Source organism: Aspergillus eucalypticola (genome assembly GCF_003184535.1).
Source record: "Aspergillus eucalypticola CBS 122712 chromosome Unknown BO83scaffold_18, whole genome shotgun sequence".
Classification (NCBI taxonomy): Eukaryota; Fungi; Ascomycota; class Eurotiomycetes; order Eurotiales; family Aspergillaceae; genus Aspergillus; species Aspergillus eucalypticola.
The window spans coordinates 136,247-154,497 of NW_020290292.1; the positions used below are offsets into that span (position 1 = coordinate 136,247).

The 18,251-nt window shown below is 49.2% G+C and overlaps 3 protein-coding genes across 3 annotated transcripts; all 3 read right to left on the reverse strand.

Annotated features, from left to right (window-relative positions):
* Positions 1 to 429: 429 nt before the first annotated feature.
* On the reverse strand, positions 430 to 1,626 carry BO83DRAFT_67474 (uncharacterized protein). Its single transcript, XM_025537528.1, has one exon. The coding sequence runs from the start codon at positions 1,306 to 1,308 to the stop codon at positions 562 to 564; it is 747 nt and encodes a 248-aa protein (XP_025386351.1). The 5' UTR covers positions 1,309 to 1,626; the 3' UTR covers positions 430 to 561.
* Positions 1,627 to 2,955: 1,329 nt separating this feature from the next.
* Positions 2,956 to 4,843, reverse strand: BO83DRAFT_379790 (dolichyl-phosphate beta-glucosyltransferase; the record flags this gene model as incomplete). Its single annotated transcript, XM_025531590.1, has 2 exons — positions 4,394 to 4,843; positions 2,956 to 4,265 (listed from the first exon to the last, which is right to left on the reverse strand). Coding segments are annotated over exons 1-2 (950 nt in total), but the record flags the coding sequence as incomplete, so codon positions are not given.
* A 782-nt stretch (positions 4,844 to 5,625) lies between these two features.
* BO83DRAFT_316691 (uncharacterized protein) lies at positions 5,626 to 17,037 on the reverse strand (the record flags this gene model as incomplete). The annotated part of the gene is made up of 6 exons (XM_025527673.1): positions 5,626 to 5,781; positions 5,847 to 7,333; positions 7,391 to 7,971; positions 8,125 to 8,284; positions 15,704 to 16,816; positions 16,875 to 17,037. 6 exons carry the CDS (start codon positions 17,035 to 17,037, stop codon positions 5,626 to 5,628), a joined length of 3,660 nt encoding a protein of 1,219 aa, XP_025386353.1.
* Positions 17,038 to 18,251: the final 1,214 nt, after the last annotated feature.

Consider the following 18,251-nt stretch of genomic DNA (forward strand, 5'->3'; position numbering starts at 1 on the left):
GCAACGGTTGCTGCTGCCCGCTGCAAGTCCCCCCCATGCATCTACCAACTATGATCATGCTACTTTTCCTAGCTTGCAGGAATAAGAAAATGACCAGAGATGACGCTGATTCGAATAGTTCTATCCATAGTAGGAAACATGACGCTTGAAAAAAAAAAACGAAACGAAACAGAACGAAGAAGACCCTTCCAAGAATGCAAAAACCTATCGCTTCCCGCCCGTTTGCGACCAAAACACCCATTCTCCGTGCTCATGCCCATCCCCCCACCCCCAAACCTCCAACGTGACATTCCGAGATGATTGGCAATCAAAGAGTGGAGTACCTCAAGACTAAGACAGTCTACTGCGCAGTGTGTGCACATATTAAACTCTCTTCGCACCGATCTCCCTAAACGTCATCCTGCAGATAATAGTGGTATCTGATCGGAAGGAGGAGGAAACCGCCCCCCCAGTCGGAAAAAGTAAATGGCAGGACAAGTGAGACAAAGTATTACTAATGTAGACAAATAGGAAGAAGAGGAGATGATCCTGACCAAAAAAAAGAATCATAACACCCAGTTTCTATGCGATAGAGAGCTTCATCTGTGACGCCCGCGTCTCAGCCTGAAGCGATTTCTTTGCATCGTCCATAACATGTCGATGCATCGACGGTAGTGGAAAGAAATGGAGATCCTTGTGCAAAGCTCCAAATATCGTCGCCAGGTACCAGATACCCCGCGCGGACGATTCCAGATTCCCTACTGCAGCAGAAGGGAAGTAGAAGCGAGGATCTAAGTAAAACATGGTACTTGTCCAGTTCGGCAGCTTTTCCATCAACATGCGAGCAGCTGCTTTATACTCCTTCAAGGTCCGCTTCGGCACGCCTGTTTGCGAGTGGACAAAGAAGAAAATCTCAAACCCGACGCTGCGAATGCGCTTGCGCGCCGTAGGACTGATGGTGTCGAGGAAGGTGCCCAAACGGTCAAGATTGAACGAGTTCAAGAAGAAGAGGGTATTCTGCGAATACACGAAATCCTCCACCTCATCGTGGATTTGCCGGTTCACGGAAAGTAGGCTGCGAACTCGACCGTTCTCACCCACCCAGCTGGGACACATCGAGAGAGCTCGGTATCGGCCGCGGGCAGTGAAGACGTTCCCGCGGTCGTTGATCACGATCATCGGACGATCCGTAAATTCATTTGGAACGACCAGCGCATATTCGTAGATCATGAGACGAAGCTCCAGAGGCAATTTGAGAAATGGCGATGGTTTGGTTGAATTCGTCTGGGGAGCATCCACCCAATGCTCCTGTGGTCGTGGGATTCCCATTGTGAAGAGACAAGAAGTAGTATGTACTAGCTCACGCTAGCTAGTGGGTTCGTTCGGAGTCCGTCGACGAAGGAAGCCAAACAGAGATCCACTTCAGATCGAATCACTCATAGTACGATAGTACTAGCACATAGGATAGATCAGATGTGCAACTCCGTCTATGGTTCAGTAGTAGCGTATTTTTGCCAACGCCGCAAGAGGAGTAAGTACTAGTATATAAACCCATTCCACAAACGTCAGCTCCCACGCAAAGAGAGAACCCCCAGTACGTAAGTAGTAGTAGACAAGATCCAACGTGTCACCACAGCACCACTAGCCCATTCGTAGTATACTACCACCACAGGGCAAGCAAGTGACAACAACAACCGAACAACCGATGATCAGGCTATCACTGCCAAGGACACGGATATTGCTATAGATGTTGTCTCACCATATCATGAGGTGATGGTTATGTAGTAAGACCACAGCACAACAAGTAGTAGTAGTGATTTGACTTCCGGAATCCTTCCAAAGCAGCAAAAAGCCACTCAGCAAGCAAGCAAGCACGTCAATAAGTACCAGCTAATGAGGGCAGTATTCCTCCGAGAACCGGTAGAGTGTAACGGCTAAAAAGCCAGTAGTGTTGGGGTCAATGAGCTAGTACCGTAGCTCAATAAACCTGCAGAATTGACCGGGGGCTATAGATAGATAACCGAGGGTATATGTGAGTAGTCGAGTCGAGTGACTTCGAAACCAATGTAATTTGGGAGGGGGAAGGGTGGGCGTGTGATGGAAAAGGAGGGATTGAGGGGAAATTTTGAGGGTCAAAAAAATATCAGACCACCTCTTTCCAGTTCCAAAGGATTGATCCCTTTTTTTTTTTTGTCTTTTCATCTTTGAATAAAAATATTCGCCTCATTTCGGCATGAATGCGAAGAAAAAAAAACTTTTTTTTTTTTGTTACTTGAATGAAACAAACCACGTTACTTCGGACCGAGAGCCAGCCAAGTCGGAATGGAAATTGACTTTTTTTTTACCACCTTTCGTCTGTTTCTTTTAAGTGACAAACTTTATCCTCTCTTCGTTCAGGTTTCCCCTTTCTATGCTTTCGGGTAGGGCCGTTCGGGGTGGTTCCGTAGTAGTACACTACTATACCGTTGCCTGCCTCTTACAAATGATGATCTTTAAGTTCTATGCGCTACTAGTTGTGTTTACCGTTGTATGAATAGTCAGTGATGTCATTAGAGAGATACATAGTAGAAAGAATATATTGAAAGACATGTACTAACTGTATGTAGTACTGTAACTGCTTTCTGGCATGATTCAGGAATTTGTTGGTGATGCAATGACGGGGATTGAGGAAGTGGTTTAGGCTTCTTCCGGGCCGGTTTTGGGATTCGCCACCGGGGCCTCGCATGACATACAATGCACCTATTGATTCAGGATTTGATGAGGGTGAGCTGTGTGAATGTCTGGTAGTTTGTACTACTACTATTCAGTATGATTGAGGGTTTTTTTACTGGTATATTTACTACTTACTAGTTGAGGTAGGACTTGCAGTTACTATTATTAATACTGAGTATAACAGCTCTGTGATTTGGAATATACTTTTGTTGGGATGTACGGTGTACTAGGCGTAGTAATAGTAGTAACAGATCCTACTTCAACCCGAAATAGTAGATGATTGTATTATGTGACAATGATGATGATGCTGTTATCTGCTTCACTACTCTATTTGCTTCTCTTTGGTCTCCTGATAAAAGAGCAGTATGTATATCTCAAGTACGCCGATAAACACCAAGTAACCATGCAGCTCGCAGGACAGCCAGTCCCCAAGCCATGCCGATGCTATCCCGGATTACATTCAACTTGCTGCCCTTGACCTCTCTCCATCCAACGGGCACCTCGGCCACGGGGATGTCGGCAAATTCGGCGAGCATAAGCATCTCCACGTCGAAGATCCATCCCTCGGAGTGCATATAAGGGATAATGTACGGCAGCGACGCCCGGGAAAACAACTTGAATCCACATTGCGTATCCTTGATAGTGGCCGTCTTAGAGGGTGTCAACAGCCACAAGATCAGATGAAACGAATGCATGAGGAAGTTGCGCAGCTTCGAGCGCTGTATGGGAATCATCGGTTAGCTATCTCGGGTATAGAGAAAGGATATGTTAGAGCATACCTTGACTACAGCTTCACTTCCCACCATGTGCGCCCGAGATCCAACGGCCACTGCGCGTCCTTTTGCGTCCTCGGTTTCCTGGCAGGCCGCGACAAGCTTTCCTAGATCCTCGAATTTGCTCGCTCCGTCGGCATCTGCAAATACAACATACTGGCCACGGACATGTCGCATGCCGTGGGTGACGGCTCCACCTTTGCCCCTGTTCTCTGTCAGACACACCACCCGGATAGTGCCCGGGGGAATGCGGACACCCTCATGCGTCCCCGGAGTCCAAGGGCCAGCGTAGCCCTTGGGGTGCATTGAGAGTTGATGATCACGAGCGAATGTAAATGCTATCTCTTCTGTTTTGTCCTTGGAGCCATCAGAGACAATAATGATTTCCCACCCCTTGTTGTCATGTACCGGACGATGAGTCGCAGAGCCATTGGTGTGCCCATTGGCCTGTTTCCGTTGACGCACTGCATTTTCCGCCGTAACGGTCTCAGCGCCATTGGCGGAGTTTGTTACCGTGCCATAGACCTTTTCCAGGTAATCCACTGCCTCTTCCAGCATGCCTGCCAGGCGGTCTTCCTCATTATATGCGGGTACTACCAATGACATGAACAAATCGGCTTCCTCCATCGAGGTGTGGTCGAGAACCCGACCGGGGCGTTTTTGAGCGTCTAGGGCATCTTGCCAGCAAGGTAAATCGAGGGGCTCCGTGATCGATCCATTCTTCAGGAGCGTACGATATTTCTTCTCTTCAGGGAACGGCTTCCGCGGGACCGGGGCGACGGTGTAGAGAGTGATGTAGAACTAGACAGGATAAGGGCCGCTAGTTAGCGTAACTGTTCTAATCGCGTCGCCAACTAAGGGCATTCCCAGTTTACGGGGGAGCCATAGGCGCAACGGTAAACCCGAGGATCAATGCAATCTAAACATACCAGGACGGACAGACCAGCGAGAGTTGCGACCAGGGTAACGAGGAGGACCGAGAGCGGAACGTTCGCCAGGAGCTCGGCGCAATGACCGCAGGTACCGAGGAAGGTACCTTCAGTCATGATGTTGAGTCTTGAAAGAGCAGGGGGTGGTAGAGACGTCGGACGAAGGGACAGATGGCCTCGAGCGGATGAAGATAATCGCGGACAGGCAGCGGATGGAGAGGGGAAGTGAGCTTCAAGTGCTCAACGGGACAGAGACGATCCGATCTTGGCCAGCCATGCGACACGGAAGCTGTCTTGTAAGGATTGATCACCTCACTAACATGGAGAGAAAGAGCAGCGATCCGGAACAGAATGACGGTGAACAACAATGGCCATCGTCCGGGACCGAGGGAAGGATTGCAAGGCAATAATAAAGTAGGAGGAGAAGGCGGAGGAGGAGCAGCTCCGAAGGGGAAACGTGGTGAGATAAAGATAGGTTAGTAAAGCGGGCTTTAGCCTTTAGCATCCAAGCATGAGACGCGTTGCAGACGCCAACTTGTCCTTTCAGTGGGTTTCATTCGTTCTGCAGGCTCCGCTCGGCTTCGGCTCCCCCACTCCGGGCTCGGTTCATCGCTCCGCTCTCTACGTAAGTAATGTATTATGCTGATTAGTCTACGCAATATGAAGATCTCTCCCATAATCTGTTCTGTTTGTTCTCTTGATAGCTTCTTCGTTAATTACATACATACCAGTGACTTCGTTTTCTATTTCATGCTCCCCCACCATGATGGGAGTAGTAGTATATCTAAATGCTCTCACGCCCGTCTTCTCCTCTCCCTATACCAATAGGGATGATCTTACACTATTAATAGATTTTGTCGGAGGCCCAAGACAGGCTTGAGTGAGTAGCTGCTGGATGAAACCTTGATCGGGTGGAGGCTGACACTATCCTCCTCGACAGTCCTTTTCATGTCGCATGGCAATCTCATCTGTGATCGACCTCCAGAGCGGATGCAGACAAAAGCTAGCTGCCAGGCTTGTGCCTTAACGGGACTCGCATCAACACTTATTTCACCACAATCATATGGCTCTCCTTTTTAGAGCGCCCAGATACCGGGCCTTTATGTTATTTCGGCGAGGACTTTAGGTGGTCTTATAATAGATCGGGCCATCCAGATAGCGTCTCTCGCAATATTCGATACTTCACAAACGTCCAAATTGCATGGCTCACAAGTGGGCCAGCCAGGCCGTCCTCATGTTTCGCGCGCGTCGTTGCCTGCACTATCCTGACTGGCCTCACTCGGCGTGGAAAAGGGGTTGTGTTCTTCGGCAATAGTCTCAAGCTTCAGGGCAAATGGGGTAGCAGAGAACTTCCGCTCGTTGGGGTCATATGTGATCCAACGTCCAAACTGCTCGCTATTAGCATGACTCTTTTAACGCGATCATAGTATCTTCCTATCCACAGGAAGCTTACCTTGGCAAGCCTGATTCCCAGCCATATGCACCTGTACATCCTGGTGATATCCCGTGACGGTGGCTCAATGTTCCTGCCCTCGCCGGCAGTAGGTGCGTTGTCGAAGAAAGATGCAGGATAGAGACGTTGGCTCCAGATCTGGCCACGGATAAGGAAGTCTTCCGCTACCCAGGTGGTCTCTTCCGAGACGGGAAAGTCTTCCCTCTCGGCGATCTCGGGCCTGATGTAGCTGCGAAACAGAGTATTGAGAAAAGACACAAGTTTTCTCCACGGTACTGCAACTTCCAGGCGGTTCATACCTCGCGGTGTAAGTGACAAGCACCAGAGGAATGCTAGAGAGACATGGCATGCTGCGTATATATTCCTGTCAGGGACTTGATTGACTTGTTCGAGCATCACGGACAAAGTGTGGTAAGCGAGGTAGGACCCGTAAAAGAGCAGAGGCGATGGATTTGGGGAGTCCCGAGATGCTAAGAACTCTGCTTGCACGGCCTCGAGGTCATTGACAGGAATCCAGGCGTTGGCAGCAGAGTCGTAGATCTCGTCTAGTGACTCTACTTGCGACTGCTCCGCCTCCTGGAACTCGAGGCCCAGGTAAGCGTCGGGGCTGCCATATTCTAGCATGGCGGATATATTACAAGCGCAAATGAAGAACCCTTGTAGCCTGAATGCAGCCCCCAATTGGCTTATAGTCTGGTTCAGAAGCGATGCAAATGTGTCGATCGACTTAATAAAGCGATCTCCGACGTCTCTAGTGTACAAGTGGCCATGTGCGGTCACAAAAGCGCTTACTAGTGGCAGACGACCAAGTGCTCGGGGCCCTCTCAGGAAAGGATTGAATAGGAGAAAAATACTCTCCCGTGTGCCCGCGAACGGCTGAACACTGACCAGAGATCTCGTATAGTAAAACAATTGCTGGATGATATCCGGTCGGGCCAAAACCGCCAGATGATGCTGGATTCTGCCCACACTCGGGTTCCGGTCTGCAGCCTGGTTGTACCAGTATCGTGCCACGCCCGCCCAGGCTTCACGTTCGCGAAGGTCGGATTCCTCCACGGCCATCCGGTAGCGCGAGAGATCTCCCAGACACTCGATCCAGGTATCTTGAAAGGCGGGCACCGATTCGAGCATCAGTGTGATCATGGAATAGGCGTAGTAGATGAAGGCTAGCATGTGCTCCAAGGATTCAGGAAGCCGATGGCGCAGCAGTTCCAGCAACGAATGGATTCCGTGGCGCCATAGTCGTGCGGGCATGGCATATTTCTCCGCTAGGCGTTTGAGCGCAGGGCTCGCGACAGGATGTTGGGAGCAAAGGAAGAAATCGTGATACTCTTGCAGCATAGTTCCGTGGATTCCAACCAAGCTTTGATATTGAACCTGCGTCATCGTGGGCCATTCTTGGACCCGCTTGTGCCACACCTCGCATCTATTTTCCGCCATCACCAACCCGGCATAGATTCCTCGAACATCCTGAATCAGTTTTTCTTCTGTGCAATAATCAGTTTCTACTAGCTGAAGTATAAGCCCATTTGATGCTGATGTACCTCCGGATGTCCCAGTGACCGCGCCGGCGGGACTATGAGCATTGCTCAATTGTCTCGCGGACTCTTGGCCATAGCTCAGACCCTCCGCAGACTCCCGTGACACTTCGGAGAGGGAGGCCATCTCGTCTGGATTGGCGCTTGGGTTCATTGGCGGACGGCCGGCATTCATGATGGGACTGGAGCGAAATGCTTGCGAATGAAGCGGGGATGAGCCGCCATTACTTTCGCCTATGTCGTCCACCGTGGGGGCGGCATCTCTAGGAAGGCGGGAATTGCTGTCAGCCGGACTAGCCTGCCCCATTCGACTTTCAGCTACTGCGCGGCTTGATGGGCGGACTAACTCGGTGTCAGACCGCCTCCATTGCTCCTGCCATGCTTGACGACACCCGTTCGGCACGTTGGAGGAAGCAAGGTTGGCCGCTTGCTCACTCACGCCATCCGAGGCAAAATCATCCGGGATGGCGCCCCCTGAGTCGCCTCTCTTGTGCGAAAATGAGGCACTGGCAGAGTGAAACGCTCGATTGGTAGTAGAGGATCCGGCAGGGGAGCCAGCATCCGACACCAACGGTGGTAGTGGCTTCCTATATGGACTGTTAAAAACACCGCAGATGGTAGTTACCCGACGATAATTCGATAGACCATAAAAGCAGGAGATACAATATCATAGCGCGATACATGGACAAGCATTCTGGAATTGGTTCAATAGCCCGGTGTGTGGGGGAAATACTACTCACTTGGGGTGGGAGGAAGAATTCGGATGGGTGTCCGGGTTGACGGGCTCTAGTAGGGCTGTTGCAGAAGAAGCTCGATCATGATATGAAACCAGTAGGGAGTCCTGGCCAGCATTTCCGTCACTCATCGTATTGGCTACCGTAGGGTTATGTAACACGTCATCTGATCCGTATCAGCGAGCCGTCCAACACCAAGTATTGATAAGACGATCAGTCCGATGATGGTGGAGCTAATGCGACAGGTGAAGGATGGTGTGGTGGCGGTGGTAGTGGCGGTGATAATAGAACAGTAGTGGTCCTGGGGAAGAAGGGCTGCAGAGACGAGAAGGAAAGAGGAAGATTGAACAAAAGAGGAGCGGGTGAATGTGCGCAAGTAGGGAAAAAGACTAATATATAGTAATCGCGGCGCAAGTGAAGTGATGTTGGCGATGACGGAGGAAGCCGAAAGGAAAACAGAACGAGAGACGGGGCAGTGGTTTGAGAGTAATAGATCAGATCAGATCTACAATGACATCAAGGCCTATGTGACAAGCAAGATTGGGAAACCTTGAACAGCACAGCGAATCACAGGGAGATAGTAGTTCGAGAGAGCAAGGGAAGAAGAGAAGGAGGAGGAATAGTAGTAGTAGTAGTAGCAGTGGTAGTGATGGTGGTAGTGGTAGTAGTAGCAGTAGCAGAGGACTTTTAAGTAGAAGAATAGTAGACATGGGCAGGAGAAGGAGGTAAATAAACGACAGTCATAATAATATAGGGAACTGACGATAATAATCAAATAATAATGGTAATACTGACCTGGACACGTTGGAGGGACACGGCGGGATTATTTAAGAGGCAGATGACATTTAGGTTCTTTAGGCAACTAAAGTCATCTCTGCCTAGGAATCAGAGTGAGCAAACCGGTTAGGAAAATTGCGCACGAACACCGAAAGCAACGATTGATAGTCCAACCCACCTCGGCGTGATAGTAGGAAGGCTAATTTTCCCTTGAAGAATGGATAGATCGAGAAGGTCAAATCGCGGAGACAAAAAGCGACTAAGAAGAAGGCGGAGAAGAAGAAGAGCGAACAGCAGCAACCAACGCAGCCAGCCAGTTTCCAGCAAGCGGCGGCGGCAGCAGGAGCAGCAGCAACAGCGGTAGCAGTACATTAGTTACTTACCGTAGGGGGAAAAAGGGAAAAGGAAAGGAAAAGTAGTAGGTTAGTCTTCTTCATCCTCTTCTCTTCCTTTCTTTTCTTTCTACCTTTCTGTGTTTTTATTTTTTTTTTCTTCTCTTGATTTTTCAATTCCTTTCTGGTTGTTCTACTAATGAAAACAAATTTTCACTTCCATTACTTACTTACTTACTTACTTATTTATTACTACTGTACGACTGACTTAACTTTTTTGACTCTTACCGGTGATACCTCGATGGATGGTATTGATACCAGGAAGAGAGGGGCTGGCTGGTCTTTGGCTGGCTGGAACTGGCTTGACTGGCCCTTTCATAATCACCATAAAACGGTTTCACCGCGGTAATTTTCCGGTATTGGGGTAAGGATGACTTGGCGGCTATGGCTGCCTGTAATTACCAGAATCACCACGAAAGTGACCAAACTCGGGTAAGGATACGGATGGGGGGTGATAAGCCGCAGTTTTCGGTAGCCTGACGATTTGCGGGCAGTTGCCTCGTCGGCTTTGTCCCACTTGCTGTTCTCCCTCCAGTTTCTCTCAAGGGATCAACCTGGTAATGCTCTGGGATGATCATCTGGTGAATTTTGAAGATCGGTCCCGATCAGTCCTTTGCCTATATCATTTCCTTCTCACATTTCTCTTTCGCTGTCCCTCTCTTTTCCCCCCTCAAACTCCGAATAGAACCGCATCGTGGCGAGGTTTTGTTCCTTGGCTCCCGGCCTTGTATGGCGCCGCTTTGCTACCACTATACTACTAAGAAAAGACGGCTCCGTACTACTTACTAACTATTGCTCCTGCTTCAATTCCATCTGCCTGTGATCACGGCTTCCAAACACACTTCGGCAAGCTCACTTTGGATGGTTCAAAAGTTAATGGTCTGTGTCTCGACGGTTTGCTAGCAATACCCGATCGACTTCCCCTCCCCTCGAGCGCCACATCCTTCCAGGAAGGGTAAATTGGATATCATAGTATGCTACCGACTCGGTTACCACCAAAGCTGCCCACGCTCCGGATCTCCCTTCTTATGCCTTCTTTCCTTGTTCCTTCCCACTCTCTTTCTCTTTCCCAACCCTCCCCCTGTCCCCTAAATTTCCACGAGGGTCGTGGCAAACTTATCTATTACCCCTGTTTCAATAGTCTTTAAAAACCATCTATCTTTGGCGGTCTTCCCGCAAGAATTGAGGAGTTGGCAGACAAACCAAAACAAACTTTAGCTGAATTGGCGATGTTGATGCTAGGACCCGATGATTTGGGGAGGACCACATTTACCGGAGCTCCTTGCATGCAGCAGCCTGTGGCATACTTGACTCGACCCTCATCGCCACTAAAACCAACAAGCTTAATTCCAGGAATGAGGATGCTGTTGCCCTTGCTTTATAAGGTGTGTCCCCCTCCCTTGACGAATCCACAGTTTCTCGAATTCGCGCCCACGCGGTGCTATTCGATCTTCACCGAGACAACGGATGCTACTACTGCTGGTCGCCTGAGCGGCGTTTAACCTCCGACCTGTTTGATTTGCCGCACCAAGGCTGCGGTTGACAGCGTCGAACCACGACCCTGCTGGGAACCACTCTTAAGGGAGTCGCTGCCTGATCTGATCATGGGCGAAAATGTCCGTGTTTTGCCATAGCCACAAAACCCCCTCCCCGCCAACAATGGATTCTACAAGCCTTGGCCTAAGGGGTCAGAAAATGACAGACCGGCAAAGGCCGGTTTTCATTCCCGGTTGTTTCCCCTGTTCACCGGGTACGTACTGAGCAGACTAAATAATCGGGATTGCCCTTGCATGGACACCGCTACTCTGGTTCGGCTTCGAAACCTACATAGAGTTGGTGACACTTTGCAACAGTACAGCAACGCACTGTTTGCCTCTTGGACAGGAGCACATTTATGTACGTCGGTTGTTATCAAGTAAGTGCACGAGCACGGCCACCGGCCGACTCCAAGTGCTGCCGAACCACTTCATACCGACGGTAGCTAGTCAATAGTAGAAAAAACATGTCGCATGTGGGGACCGAATCGCGATCAGCGCGCCACGTTCAACGTCGGAAAGGCTTGAGCTTGAGAGATGGCCAGGTGTGATTCAGGGCTTGATCGACCTGCCGCCCCAGTGAGGCTGGTAGTTTATCAGCTAGTGGTGTGGATCAGTCGTATAAGAGTGGGACGGTCTGCCTTTAACCTCGAGGTGGTGTTGCTATACATATGGCCTCATATCTGTCAACACCCCCAATTCTAACTAGAGCAATCGGCGTGCGATTGAATATTTGTCAGTGCTGTCTCCCTTGGACAAAGCCCAAGATTGCATTGACAGGCACCTCTAGCTTGTCGTGATACATATGTCTGACATGAGACAGGCAGACAGACAGACACACTTACTACTAAATGATCCAGGTACTGCAAATACCAGTGCCTAAAAGTAAGGACATTATGACAGGCCCGTCTTTCGATCGTTTGGGCGCTGCCCGCCTGACCGATATTGGGCCCAAGGGGGCCGTGCAGACACAGCCAGTTCAGTCTGTACGGATATCGCAGCGTTCCCACAAGCCTTCTGAGATCACACGCCTACCTATATCCGACGTTCCATGGTAGTACACCCCCTCTAACTTGCCACCCGGCGTGGAATGACCTGTCATTGCAAGGCTATCGTTTAAGAGTCACTGGTACCGCATGTCAACTGGCAGGTACTATTGGGGCGGATACTTTCTTCCAGGTTTCACGGCGTGGTGATGCTTCAAAAGTGTGAACCAAACTCTCTGCGCGCTGGATGGGTGGAGGAAGAGTCGGATAGCATCCCTTTTCGCAGGTATATAGTTGGGTACTACGAGCCTACAATGGGCTGGAAATAAGCGATCTACCGTTCACGCATCGATACGAACCAGATCCGTACAATTGGTGACTACAATTAGTAATGACACAAGACGTCCTAAGAAAAACCAGCAGAATACAAAGGCGAAGATACTGCTAGTGCGGCTCAATAATTACGAATACGGGATTGTCAAGGCCAAGTTGACAAGCGAAAGGAGGACTCCGAAGCTAGTCATTGAACCACATAACATATCCATTTCACTGCCTAGCCTTGCCTGGTTAGGCTATGATATATCCCATAGGAGACCAAAATTTGAGTCACCCAAGGCTATCGATTTCCGTACCTTGGTAGACGATAAAGCTATTGGCGTCTATCCAGACACGTCTGACGTTACCATGATTTTCGGTAATGGAAAGGATAGCTTATATTTGCAGTGGTATAGATCTTCTTATGCACACCCACGCCTGGAATAGGTCAACCAGGTAACGGTCTACCTGTGGTGCTGGCCTATTGAATTCCAATTACCAGGAAGGCGAAGTGGAAAATGTTTCACTTACCTACAGGACTAATGGAAAGCTATCATTACAGATGCCCCCTTGGTCAAGGGCAGTAGTACAATGATGATATCAAATCACAGCCATGATAAACGGCTGGTAAATCATGTTTGAAACATAACACTCAGACCTCTGTATTGAAGCATCAGCATGTATACCTGCATTGGAACAGCAGCTCACCATACCTGTTTGCTCATTCCCTACCAGCTACAGATGCATGATATTCGACGAGCAATCGCCCCTACCATAACATGCAGGGATGTGTTGCAACTCTAAGACAAACAGTTCAACGAGAGAGAGACAGCGACCAACGGTCAATGCGCATACATACTACATAGTACCCACACCGGCACGAGCAGAGAAGCAAAAACCGGTTGATAGGCTCTGTATGGACTATCAAATAGTAGTGTATAAGAGGGAATAGCTAGATCCTGGCTGGCCTAAAGATAGTTTGTTTTCAAAGTGATGGCTAGTTAGCTACCTCGACTAGGGCCGCCTTTCTCCTACCGTGGCTTGCAGACTGGCAAGCTCACTGGCCAGATACTTCCCCAAGATCCAAACCATGAAAACAACGCCTCCCCGGTTCTTTGCTAGTGGTTGCCTTTTCCCATGCGGCCCATGCACGTTGCCGGGGGATGAAAACCCTGGCTTGGCGGTCCCATTCTAGGTCCTTGATCGGGCAATTGGTCCAGGGCTGGATGGAGGCCCTGCGATGCACCTCGCCGTGTTGGATCTTATCCCTCTGTCCTCTTGACCTTGGGGGGGTGTTTTCCCTTGACCCCTTTCCCTCTCACGTATTCAATTGCTTGCTATTCTTGTAAATCACATTGACTGAGCCAAGGTGAACTAACTATTCTTTCCAGTTTCTTTCTGACACTAGACCTTCTTTTGCCCTTGATCACAGGACCACATACCCCCCAGCTATGCCATTTCTTCATCGAGAAAGCTTCCACTCATTTATCCATACGCTATGCTTCCATACCAACAATCCCAATCTCTCAAACTCTCCGGATAATACTGAAAGAAAAACCTTGACCCGCCGCTGAACTGATCTGTGGTGGTCCAGCTCACTGCCAAGTCAACTCCACAGTCTGCCAACTCCCGTCACGCCAAGCAGGTGCCCTCTCAAGCGCAGCAGTATCCCCGATAGATCAGTTAGCCACTCGTTAGCACCACTGCAAGTGATAGGAGCTCCCCAAAACGTTCATCCAAATGAGAGGATCGCAATTTTTCCCTGATAGTTTTCCAAGAGTTCCAGCGCATCAAGCAGAGCCAGCGCATGCACGCAGGTTTAAACACTCGTGCAGCACACGGACTGGAAGGTTCTGCAGAGAAACTGCCAGTCTCTGACATGGGCCTAATAAGGCTACTCGCAGCTTCAGATTAAACCTTCTGGTAATGCATATGAGCCCGATATTCTGCGACGATGAATTGCGTATGATTCGGGAATTCAGAAGAGCTGTGGGGGTGGGAAACAATATCGGCTTCTGCGCCATCGTTGATGAAGGGTCAACTGCATCGGAATGTCATATGAAACCTGTGCAGCTTGAATAATTGCGATTGATTAATCAAAAGAGATGGTGAGTACTGTAGTTTGCTTTGTCCACCATTAACTACTCTTTCTAGTCACAGAATTAATAACACTAACTACACCCGCATACTCTCTCTGCATATCTCCCAAACAGCCCTCCGCATTGGTATATCCATCAGCCCTGAACAGAATGAAAGCCTCCATTAAAAGGAACCAAAAACTTTGAGGACAAATAATACCTAATCAAGCATCCATAACCTAAGTAGCTACTCAAGCCAGTGTGACACTGCCCCAGCAAGAACAAGGAATAACCTAGTTACAAATAGCCAATGAACAAACAACCCTCAACTGATACACTTCAAATCCTCCGCAACACTGCCCCAAAACCGGAGTGATATTTCCATCTCCCTGTCCTTCAACCCAGCAAATCTCTCTAATTCTTAGTAAGAAAAACACCATACAAATATTGAAAGAAACGAAGGATAGATATACAAGCACACCTCCCAAAACAAGACCAAACCAAACCAAACCAAACCCAATTCCAAGGAAACAAAACTACCAAGTACCAATTCCCTAAAAAGGAAGGAAAACAACAGTACTAGGTAGAGGTAGGTTCACCGTCCTTCCAACCACGGTAACAGCCCAAAACGCCACTCAAATTATCAAAAAAATCTCTTCCATTGATCTATCCATTTCCCCTAAGTACGTACCATTAAAGTACTCCAACTAATCAAAGAGGAATGCTTAGTACTAGTAGTAGTACTACTTATAATCGCGATCTCGATCACCCGCTATCATGATTGGTCGATCTATTCAACCACAAACCACCACCGACGCCTTCCATGCGTGAGTCGAGTTTCAATTATCCGGTTTTTCATGGTGGAGAATTTACATCTATTCTATGCCCCTTCCTCAGGCGTCTTTTTAAATTTCCCGGCTTTTTGTTTTTTTCTTTTTCTTCTGCAGAAAATTTCGCCTGATCGAGGCGTGGAATACGAGGTTCTGTGCGGGTGTGCATGTAGGTACATTTTAAAACCTATGAATCTAGATCGTGACTCTTTATCATACTATCTAGGTAGTACCAAAGTAACTGGTTGTAGTTGTGCGGATGACACATCATGCTATAGCATAGATGATGATGATGATGCTGCATACTGAGTAGGCTCAATTCAATTTTCATTTCTAGATCTGGACATGAGCTGTATTTCTAATGCACTAAAAGGAATCCCAATTTACTCCAAACCTGAAACTCCAGAGTATGCAAAGCCAGCCACATACTGTGCGTCTCTCAAGCGCACACACCAATAAAGCCAAGTCAGTAAGTAGCAACTAGTAGCAACTAACCAGTAATGTGTATTGGTACACTGAGGGTGCCAATAGCACTGCATCTATCAAGAAAGGAAGATCCGCATCTGTGTCCCCAAGTCAGTGTGAGTAATATTCAAATTCTCGGGAAGTCTTAGATATGGTCCTCTACCTTTTGCCTCACAGGCGCTCGGCATATCACACATGGGGGCTGACCCCCAAGCACGCCTCGTTCCAGGACGCTGCTTGGAATTTGGATCTCGGCACACCATCGACAGAGGACAGCATGGCCGCAAGGAAGCAGTACCGTATCAACGAGTTGAGTGAAGCAAACCTTGCATTCGAGTGATACTCGCATTTCGTGCGCCTCTTTTGGTTCGGGGCGGCCGTCTTTCGCATTATCAAGACTTGCGGCTGGCTTCGTGGGGTTGGTACCAAGCCCCTGGCGCTGACGGAGCAAGCGCTGGCGCTGCAGCTGCATATGAGCCTCCACGATGGCCTGCGCAGCCTGCTGGTTGTGTGGATGGGCGTGGAAATGTGCTCGCCGAGCAAGATCTAGCCGAGCAAGATCTAGCCGCTGCGAAGGAGGGCGCCCATATCTGGGGGTTTCCGCATTCGTCGAGCGTGAAGACGGCGTGCCAGTTGCTACAAAGTTGGCCGAGGATGACTGGGCAGGCGTTGTAACCAGTGGAGCGCTATAGGTGCCATTGTCACGTTCTTCAAGATAGGGCGGCACATGAGAGAATGGGCCAGATGTATGCGAATGTTGTTGAGCTTGCGACTGCTGATGATAACTTGGTGACGTTGGCCCTGGAGAAGCAGCAGTAGGGGCTGGGTGCTGTGTTCCTTGCTGGGTCCTCGCCGATGGGGGCACGTAACCTCGAGGTCGAAGTGTTGGCGGAACCACTGCAGTGGATGATGTCGAATCGGCGTTGTTCGGTGACGCGTCGCCCGGTGAGATGCCAGATACTGATTCCGGCGTCGTCATGGACATTTCTGGCCGGATGTTGCTGGAGCGCGGGTCTCGCTGGGGGTAGGCAGGAAGGCCGCTGTGTTGATTTTGTGGAAGTGAGAGAGTTCGTGTATGAGGGTACGCGAATGAGCGACCTCGATCTCCACCAGGAATATAATCCAGTTGATGACCGATATTGCTCGGCTCCCCGTAGTACTGGTTCGGCGTGTAACGGGGCATTGTTATGACGCCATTGCTCAAGTATGAGAAGTAGGTTCTCGGTGGTGTTTGCTGTGGAGTGAAAGAATCTGTTTGGTTTGAGGCAGCATTGGCTGAGAAGGTGTTTGGAGCCCCAGACAGACTCGCGACCGTAGGGACTGGAAAGCATTCTGTTATTTCACTTATAAACAACATCACTTGCATCGTTGCACTGACCTTCTTGATGATATGTCGGACGCGGCACGTCAGGAATGATGTCCATTACGTCTTGGGTGTTAGGCTGGGCCAGAGTGGCTGAAGTTGGGGTGTTTTGGAAGTTGGTATCGTTGGGAATCGCCGTGGGAAGCCCTTCAAAAGCAGGCCGACTCGCAGAGTCCATGAGTAATGGTCACCCTGACGCAGGCGTAGGAGTAGTGTTCCCTGGATGTGGTACGCTAATGGCGCATCAGCTAGTAGCTACACGCTTCTAGCTTCTATCAAGCGAGAGTTGTATTCTCACGAATAGGAGGCTCATGAACATGTACCGATGAAATCGCAATCGACAGCATACAGGGTTTAAAAAGGCTGTGACAAACACAAGAAACGTAAATGGAGATAGTATACTAAGGTGGAGATGTGTAAAAGCGGTTCGCTTCACTAGAGCAGAGTAACTAGGAATAGTGAGTGGTCATCCCAGTGGGTTTCCTGGCAGTGGACCACAACCCAGCAGTGAAAACAGGCAATCGGATTATGCCTCCTTCCGCTGCATCGAACGATATATCCAAAGCCCTATCACTTTCACAGTGACTGGGGGATTCTTGCAGCTCCTTGAAATGAGTATTGGTAACAGTCCACACACATATAGACCATTGATAGTATATGTAGACTCAATATGTCGAGATGGGCAGAGTGCTTGTCAATGCAGACTGAGAAGTGATGACTGGATAAACATAACCGGCAACTAATAGCTTAATCCAGGCAGGGATGGGGAGTGAATGCATACATGCTGTTTTGAATTTTGCCTTCCTGTTGTCCTACTACCGCCGAATATCGGTCGGGTCGTTTGGCTGGTTATCGCAATTATATTATATGTTGAATGGAAAACCCATGAAAGCGGCACTTTCCAGAGTCGATAGAAGCACCAACGTCTCCGCAACAATCCTGCCAACAAGAGGCTGTGTCCAGGCTGTGCAATGGTTTGTACTGGCCACCAAATTCAGATTGTGTTTGAGATCATGATCTGAATGAGCCAACGATGTAATGAAGACACCACGAAGCAAGCGAGCAGGTGTGAGACTGTAGTCGGGGAGAAGCAGGAATGCAAAACAGGAAACCCAAGTGGCAGCTGAAGCCTAACGCCGATGGATTCCCGGTCTCTCCTTAGTCGGATCAACTCCCAGCCGGGCCTGAATTCTGGGTTCTTCGGTTCCCAGTGAAGTTGAACCAAAACCTCATCGAAACGCAAGAGGCTTGAGGGGAAGGAAGTCAAAACAAGAGAAGCTTGAATCACTGGAAGACCAGGCGCACAGGCAATATGGAAGCTTTCTAGAACGACAGCAACAACGGATACGAAGGGGTAGAATGAATTATGGAAGGAGTTGCAAACAGGCTGAC